The sequence below is a fragment of the Cyphomyrmex costatus genome, unplaced genomic scaffold, assembly GCF_001594065.2.
Source record: "Cyphomyrmex costatus isolate MS0001 unplaced genomic scaffold, Ccosl1.0 scaffold461, whole genome shotgun sequence".
Classification (NCBI taxonomy): Eukaryota; Metazoa; Arthropoda; class Insecta; order Hymenoptera; family Formicidae; genus Cyphomyrmex; species Cyphomyrmex costatus.
Window position 1 is genome coordinate 1 of NW_017278868.1, and position 9,400 is coordinate 9,400.

Sequence of the window (9,400 nt, forward strand, 5' to 3'; positions counted from 1 at the left end):
GGGGCTAGCTTCACAGACGTTAAATATTCAGTACTTTTAAATGTATAACATATTTATTAATACTAGAATGATCAAAGCAATCAAAATGACTGCTTGTAATCTTTCAAAATTATTATTGTAAAAATTATTTAAATTTTTAATAGTGCTATATTGTAATATATAAATAATTAAATTGATCAATTTATTTTCCTTTTATCATTCTTTTTTAAATCTATCTAGATGTTAAAATAGTATAATATACTTAAATAGTAGAAATAGAGATAAATCAATCGTCGGTAGTTTTAGTATTAATACTAGAAAGAAAAAAAAAATTATACTTAATAATCTTATAAGTTTATTAATTTCTAACAAATCCTAAAATTTTTTGAAGACCGTACAATTGATATAAACAAATAAAATTTATTATTTCTATATACAACAAATCTAGCTAAAAATTATCTGTATAGTAGAAAAACCTATCACGAGACCGTCGCCAGGAGGCCGAAACGTTATCGACGGAAAGAACGAGCCACGGTCTCGCAGATGTCGCCAGCAGTGCCGCGCGGGGAACGGTCTCTCTCGTTTGTGTCGCGGCTGTTTTCGTTTTTCCGCGGGAAAGCCCATCGATTTTCCGTGGACCGTGGTGCTATTTACTCGCGGTGCGTTACGAGACGCGTGTTCGCGCGCCGGTCTTCTCGGCTTTTCGCTTACCGTACGACTTTGCGCGTGTTGACCGCGCCGAACCATATCTCGCCTACATCGCCGTGATCGTGGAAGTTGTCGAGCTCCTGCGCGTACACGGACTCCCAGCTGCGGCAAAAGCGGACAAATAGAGGAACAAGAAAAGCGGCGAGTGATGCACAACGGGTGTCGCGCAGTTACGGTACGTGTTGTTTACAATTCTAGAGTCCCCAGCTCCGACGATGTTAACTCCTCGCTCGTTCGCTCTGTCATTCCTCCACGGTGGTTCACTGAAGTCTGACATCTAGGTATGACAGTGCTGATTCAGTCGTGATCTCAAATCGCAGGGCACGAGATCTGCTCGGACGGTACTAAATTAAAAATCGAGCGATCGCGATCGATCAGTGAAATTGCTTTATCATAAAACAGCGAATTAATTACGAATCAGATAGGCTAGTTTCGCAAGTAGGTACTCATTTCATAAACCGGTTTAATAAAATCGTGAAACGTAGGACGTCGTCGGTCCGAAATTTTACGACCAGGTGGTAGCACTGTTTAGATATTCTTGGCGACAAGTGCACGTTGTTCTGTTAGTAAATAAATAAAATATGTGTTTGTTAAAAACACCATGATTGAAGCAAAATATGTGATATGAATAAAAATTAGGATGTACTCTTCTAGATTTTTAATGAAAAAAAAACTTACTAAAAATATAAGATTTTGTCAAAACGAGAAAGAAAAGAAGTTATGTTTATTTTCTTCTACTACTACTATCTAAATATTCCTGACATTGTTGTATTGTATTCTACTGATATATTTTTACGTGTTGGCTGGTGCAGATGTTTATAGCGCTATCTGGTAGTCGCAATGCTAAATGCAAGGAAAGTGCTAATTTCCGAAGATTTCTCTACGTTGCAAAAGAATTTTTTTTTCGTGAATTTACTTCAAGAATTTACTTTAAAAATTTCTGTTTGGCGAAAGATGCATTGAATATCGTATAATATAATATCAGTACGATTGTGCAATAAATATGTAAAAGAAAAATCGAATACTTACGTTTAACTATTTTGTTCAAAGGATTTCTATATTTGCTGAAACTGTCGTTATTTATTTGAGAAGGTAAATTTTGTAGAATTAGAAATTTTGATCTGATATACCGTACCTGTTTATACAATTTTTATTCACTCGCGATTATTCATGTATTACGTCGAACCTAACCTAATCGTGACGATCAAACGTGATGTTATCTAACAATATATACACTTTACTATCAATGTGTCATCGTGATAGAGCACAATTATTATTACGTTCGATAACTCTACGTTGTAATTTTTAATTTTTCAGTCTGGATTATTAAGTGCTATTTAGACATGAGCATTAACAATCTGTTTATGAACCTGTTATGTTTCGGTAAGTCATTTTGGACTTTGATATTTCGAACTATATTCTAGAAATACTAAAGTGTGATCTCATCGAACAACAATAACAGAATGTTAGTGATAAATTGTTTTTTTTTATCGTGTACAGTGTTTAGAAATTTATTAATCATGTTAGTATTGAGTTTAGAATATACCTTACTGTTTAAAATGGCATGTAATATTAATTACGTTTTACTCACGAGCTTTTTTAACGTAATAAATTTTATATTTATGAAATCTATACATTTCATGGAAAAAAAAATTCTATTTTTGTGGTTTGTATTTTCTGGTTGGTCAAGCGGAGTCTTATGTTCGGTTTCATATTTGTGATTTTAATTTTTCTTCAAAATTTTGTTTTATATAGTGATTAAATAAACATCAATAAGAGTAATTATAATATAATTTTGTATAGGACGACAATGCACGAAACTTTCTGCTGTAGCAAGGTGCTATTCTTCTGTTGCTGCAAATCTGGTAGAGAAAGACAATATAAAGCCAAAAACTGGTATATTAATGTTAAATATGGGTGGTCCTACCAATATTGATCAAGTCCATGAGTATTTATTAAGAATAATGACTGATCGTGATATGATTCAACTTCCAGTTCAAAGGTTTTAATCTAATTTTATAAAATTTATATACTTGATACAAAAGCAAGTATTATGTAAGTGAGATGTCTTTTATAGGAATATGTTGCAGTAAATTAGGTCCTTGGATAGCCAAACGTCGTACTCCAGAAGTACAAAAAAAGTATTCTGAGATTGGTGGCGGATCACCAATTCTGCGATGGACAAATAAACAGGGCGAACTTTTATGCAAAAAACTGAATAAAATTTCGCCTGAAACCGCACCTCATAAGTATTATGTTGCCTTTCGATACGCAGATCCTCTCACAGAAAATACCCTCGAGAGGATACGCAAGTACGGTTATCATATTTTCTTAGGTGTAATACAATCTAAACATGTAAACATGATTGTAGAAAGATGAAGATAATTTGAATGAGTTGTGCTTTTCTTTTTCAGCGATGGAGTACAACATACTGTACTTTTTTCTCAATATCCTCAATACAGTTGTTCAACTTCAGGTTCTAGTTTTAATGCCATATACAATTATTACAAAACTAGGTGATTATAATATAATATTTCCACTTTTAGCACAAATAAAATACTCATTAATTATAGATTGATGTGAATAATCAATTCCGAGATTAATTCATTATGTCCTCTTTATTTATTCGTATTTTTGGTTTTGTTATTTATTTTTCACATATTTTGTTATTTATTTTTTACATATTTATTATAGGCACATTTGTTAAATTGGAGATGCTGCAAATATTTCATGTACAATATTATTTCATACGTATGTTTGCTGTACACATAGAAAATATTTACATTAAATTAAGTCATTGCCTATTGTTTCAATGTAGAATATAATAAATAAGAATAAATAGAAAATAGAATATGTTAAAATGCATACACATTGCACGAAACAAGTTAAAATTGTTTTGCAGAGAGTCACCAAATGGCATGAAATGGAGCATAATCGATAGATGGGCTACGCACCCACTTCTTGTAAAAACATTTGTCGAAAGAATTAAAGAGGAACTTGCACAATTTCCTAGCGAAAAAAGAGACGATGTGATAATTTTATTTTCAGCTCATTCTTTACCATTGCAGGTTGTTACTATGGATTAATGCGTTTTATGTAATCACTTAAGAGATTAGTCTGATTTGTCTTCCTGCAATTATTTTAGGTTGTAAACAGAGGAGATTCTTATCCCGCAGAAGTTGGAGCCACAGTTGCATTAGTAATGCAAGAATTAAATTACTGTAATCCATACAGTTTGGTATGGCAATCAAAGGTATACATAAATGTATATGCTGCTTAAAATTTAGCAAACTTCAAATAGCTTACAGAATGTTTTGCGTTTAGCAAATGTATTATGGAGTATATATATATTTAGGTTGGACCTACATCATGGTTAGGACCTTTTACTGATGAAGCGTTGAAGGGTTACGTTAAACAGGGCAAGAAAAATTTTATTCTGGTACCAATTGCATTTGTAAATGAGCATATTGAAACTCTTCACGAATTGGATATAGAATATTGTCAAGAACTTGCCGAAGAAGTAAGAAATACTGCAGTCTACTTACTGTTTAATACGATAAACGAAGAATATTTTATGTTTAATTTTTCTAGCTTGGTATCGAGACGATACGAAGAGCTGCCGCGCCTAATGATCATCCTATTTTTATTGACGCTTTGACGGATATTGTTGTGTCTCATCTTAGATCAAAACAATCTGTAAATCCTAAATTTTTAACACGATGTCCGCATTGTGTAAATTTAAATTGCGTTGCTAGCAAAAAATGGTACGCTGAAATCTGTAAAAATTAATGATATTTGTTATCACGTGCGCGAAATCATAACCATAAATACTATATTATGTTTAAGTATGAATAATAATTATTTGTATGATTTGCTGTATTAATTATACGCAATGTTATATAATGGTTTATTAATAATTGAGCAAAAATGAAACAGATCTAATTGAATATAAATATGTATTATATTTAGATACATTATATATGGAAACTGTGTAATAATATTGAATAAATTAAGAAATACTTTTTTCATTTCGCGTAAATCCTTCGGAAAATTCTCTTAGAATTTAATTTGCTAAGGCAGGTTTTTGTGTGTTAACAAAATATTTGTTTTTTTTTTATGGATACTACTAAAAAGTTCTCATCTATCTCTTCGCTCTCGATATAATCCAGAATAATTGATGTATTATTGGCTTTTAAGTAAATACAGTATCTAGCGTTTGTCAATGATATAGTTTTAATTTTTTGATTGTTTGATATGCTCTGTTCGAATTTGCGTGTTCGATGCATTTTACTTTTTCAACGAGATAAAAATTACAATCGTACATCAGGTGTAGAATCAATGATCTCGATGTTACGCTTCTCCTTTGCTTGCTTACTGACTTTGTCTTGCAAAAACATTGCGACAATCAGACCGTAATAATTCTATTATTGCCACACAAGAAAATTACTGCATATGTCAAGCTTGATAGATAAGACCATAATAATCCTATTATTGCTATACAAGAAAATTACTGTATTTTACATATCAAGTTCAATAAGTTTCTTTAGCCACATAGTTGCTGCTTATAAGATGTTTATGATTTTGTGAACATTTTATATGTTTGGTCCTGCACAACTTTTTTTGCATTTACACATATAGATTTTATTGATGAAACTTTAATTTTATTGTTGAAATTTTGTCAATTTATAACGCTTGAAATTTTGAACGAATTCGAGAGAATAATTATAATAAATATGACAACTATTCCTTTTGAAATAAGGTGTGAGATTAAATATTTTTGTTTAAATGAATAATTTAAATAATTTTTCGATTTTTATTTAAAACCGTTTCGATGATTATTAGTTCCATTAATCATAATAAAATTATCGATGAAAGAGAATATTGTTATGATTGATTATTTGTATTATTTATAAGAACTCTTTTTCTGTGCGGTGGTTAAAGATGAGCATTTAGACGTAAAAAGATAAATTTTATTGTATATTATAGCTCAAGATCTCAAGATTGACTCTTCACTCGAGGCTTTGTCAACCTTGTCGTTTTGTATACAGCAAAAGATATATTATCACTAATAATATTATTTTGACCTCTTTAACGTAATTTTGATACAGTCTAATTAAATATGTCTATAAAGAAGACATTTAGACTCTCATTCAGACTCCTTTTTTTTTGCGAAGTACTTAATATACTAAACTAAATCAATTAGAGATTATTACAATGGATTTCAACATGCTTAAAATGGAATTTACTAATTTTTTTTAATTGTTTAAATTTTCAAGTTTTTGTTGTAAATAATTTCTTGAATTAATCTATTTATTCATTTAATTTCTTTTATTTTGTGTTATCATCCGAAACACACACACATTATAATACATTTATTTAAATACGTTCGGTATAAATCATTCCCATAAATATCGAATATCAGATTTTTAATAAAAAAACATTCTCATTTTCCCTGCACTTCGAAATGTAAACATCAAATACGATTGGTAATGGATACAAGAAAAAATGTTTTGATCTCTTTTCAATCATGATGTAATAAGATTAAATTTCTTGTTGTATCAAGATCCCCCTAACTACAGCTATCACAAATAAATAGATAGTAAACATCAAAGGATCAGTTAATTATCAGTGATTATTATTATTTCATTAATTTAACAAAAAATGGGCTATATTATTATTATTTCATTTTAATTGTTGATTATGGATAGAAAAGAAAGCAAATTAATATCATGTTAATATTATTTTAAATAGTATAAAATAAATTAATCTTTCGAAATATATATATTTAACGCGATATTAGCAAGTTTCCTCAATTGAGTGATTTTTTTAGCATCTATGTATATGTTATTTCATAATAACTATTTCATATTAAAGTATTATAGAAATTCGTAATAATCTATTCTTATATCAAGACCGTTTTAAGTAATGTTCAGATAATATGGCTCAGTGATCGATTTATGATCACTGAGCCTGTAACTATACTTAAGACAGTCTCAAATATAAAAATTATAAATATCGATTGTAAATACTAACAAGATTATAAATGAAAAGCATCAGCTCAATCATAAAATAATAAATTCTACGTCTACATAAAAATTTTGATTTTATTCAGACTAGATTAATTCGAATAGATATTTTATGATAGAAAAATGTTTATTCTAAAGATCAATATATTATATGTAGTATATTTGTTCTAAGGTTAACTTTATTTAATTGTTTATCGAAGAAGGGGTATGTTCAATATTTTTAATGAAAATTCTGTTCATATATGTATATACATATATGTTACATATAGATGTAAAATATATATATATATATATATATTGCACATCTGATTATTAAAAAGAATAATTATAATTTAAATCGTTTTTTAATCATCGTAAGGATGTCTAAATGAACGAATAAATGTGAAATATGTGTCATACTTGTTACATTAATAATGATGAAGTAAAAAAGATAGGAAATTTGACATTACGATTTATTCGCCGGTAGTTTCTTCATCGTGGAAACTTAAATCCATGATAAATAAATCATGTAAATAAAAATGAAGCGAGTACCGCAAATGGTAGTATTTCGTTTCGAAATGAAAAGCATACAGTTAAAGCACATTCTACATTTCATACGCAAATGACTTTTTGCTTTATATTTCTTGTAATGATGATATTATATATGAACGGGTCACATTCAAACGTACATATTATAAGATACAAATACGTAACACTTAATTTTTACTATTTAAATACTTTAACTTTAGGCAAACACATTAACATCTTTTTGCTTCGACAGAAGTGTGAAAGACAGTAACTCCCATTAGTATAACCACATTCATCGTTAAAGAGCAAATAAAAGCGCTATTGCATTAATCTCCGTATTCGTCTTATAAGGAAATCGGCTTCTGTCAAATTGACTAAATTTTTAATACGTGCTTTTGTGATTCCGATCAAAACTCTCAATGTGTGACCTTAGAAAAGATGATTATGAAATTACGAAGCACTAAATTGCTTAAAATTATGTATTTTATAGAAATTGTATTTTTCATACTTTTTTAATCTTTCCAGCTTTTTTCTGATCTTAGCAAAGCAAAAATCTAAGAGCTTAGTCTAAACAAGATAAACTAATAGATTTTTAATAATCTCTATTATAATAACTATATTATTAAATCCCTATTATAATGTATAAGTTATTAATTAGTAACCATAAAAGTTGTGCTTTTTTGAGGTCACGCTCATTGGGACTTATTACATATAATCAGCGTAAAAAGCAATCACACATAGAGAAAAAGATTTGTTTGAACTCGAGAGTTCTATTTATAGTTGTTTCATTGAAACAAATTTAATTTTAAATGAAACATATTTTGTTTAGTCAAGAAGATTTAGTTTTAGTGGAAATAATCACATTCTTAATTTAAACATTTATTTGGTTGGACTATTCCAACGTATAAATTTGTTTGACTTAAAAAAACCTTTTCTCTGTGATGTATGTCAAAAATTTAGTTATCTTGACAGAAGCCGATTTCTTCTGTCAAAGAAACCGCGGCGTTCTTTAAAGGTTCATTAAAGATCAAAACAGGTCACATGATTAAAATTGACACTTGATCAATTTAATTAAAATTGACTTTTGTCAATTTTTACTACTTATTTCATGTAGACGGATGGGATACCGTCCCAACCCTGCACAGAGAGGATCGGGAAAGACGAAAAAGAAACACATTTTAGCGTTAAAAATGAACATGAAGCGTCAGCATTAAATTTGCCTCAGTAACAACAAGCTCTTCGATTTCTTCGCAGGTTCTTTACGACGAGGGGTTTATCCCAGCGACAGCGTCGTTGTCGCCGCCGCCGCCGTCGTCGGAGTGCCGCCTCCGCTACCACTACCACCAGCCCCACCACCACCCCTGCCGTCGTCGCTGCGCTCCGGGTATCGAACGTGAGTCGCGCGGCGCTGCTCGCCGCCGCGCCGGCACCGACCATATAAATGCGCGGCGCCGGCGGGCGCGCTCAGTATGTGTCATGCTTCGCGATCGAGCGCGTTGTCCGTGATGGCGGCCCGAGTGCGGTTGAAGATGCGCCACGGCACCGGCGTGTCGCCGCTCGTCGTCCTCCTCGCGATGTGCGCCGTCCTGGGTCCTGCCAGTGGGATGTTCGAGCATCGACCCTGCGATCACCGACATCCACGAGCACACGAGGTAAGTGTTGTTATGCGCGTTAACGTGCACCGCAGCGGACGATTCTAACCTCTTTCCACTCACTCCTGCGTTTCGCGCTCTCAGTGTTCACTTCTCGTTTTCTCCTTTCGTCACCCACGCGCGTATATACATGTTGTACGATTTTGTGTCTTACAAATCGTCTCTCTGATCTTCGCGATAATATTTCTCTCGTCCGCCAATCGTATTTCTTTATTTTCCGTCTGCATTGAACGAGTTTTCACCTTGCCGAAAGGAATCTGGTCGAGCGTGACAGATCAGGTCGTTGTTCCTCGCGGTAATATCCGTCGCAAGCGTGTCGGCACGTGTTTGCTACGACTTTATCTCTCTCATTAAATATTATTTATATTATTTATCTCTCTCATTATATGTGACACGATAGCCGTTCTCCGCGTTTCGATTGATTGCGGTAACGGCAACTTTCAAATTTCATGTTTCGACGTTGCCCTTCGTTAGACAATCTCTCGTAAGCACTCGAACGTTAAAGTGACATAAATGGGACGCAGCACG

General features: G+C 32.0%; 1 protein-coding gene across 2 annotated transcripts; it reads left to right on the top strand.

Moving 5' to 3' along the window:
• Nucleotides 1–784: 784 nt before the first annotated feature.
• Nucleotides 785–4,503, top strand: FeCH (ferrochelatase, mitochondrial). 2 transcript variants are annotated; one of them, XM_018544719.1, is made up of 9 exons: nucleotides 785–862; nucleotides 2,005–2,070; nucleotides 2,491–2,689; nucleotides 2,778–2,999; nucleotides 3,102–3,203; nucleotides 3,590–3,755; nucleotides 3,833–3,940; nucleotides 4,043–4,207; nucleotides 4,279–4,503. In XM_018544719.1, the coding sequence occupies exons 2-9, from the start codon at nucleotides 2,031–2,033 to the stop codon at nucleotides 4,474–4,476; spliced, it is 1,200 nt and encodes a 399-aa protein (XP_018400221.1). In that variant the 5' UTR covers nucleotides 785–862; nucleotides 2,005–2,030; the 3' UTR covers nucleotides 4,477–4,503. The 2 variants fall into 2 exon arrangements, with proteins under 2 accessions (XP_018400221.1, XP_018400220.1); XM_018544718.1 differs by lacking the exon at nucleotides 785–862 and adding an exon at nucleotides 1,712–1,779.
• The last annotated feature ends 4,897 nt before the right edge of the window (nucleotides 4,504–9,400 follow it).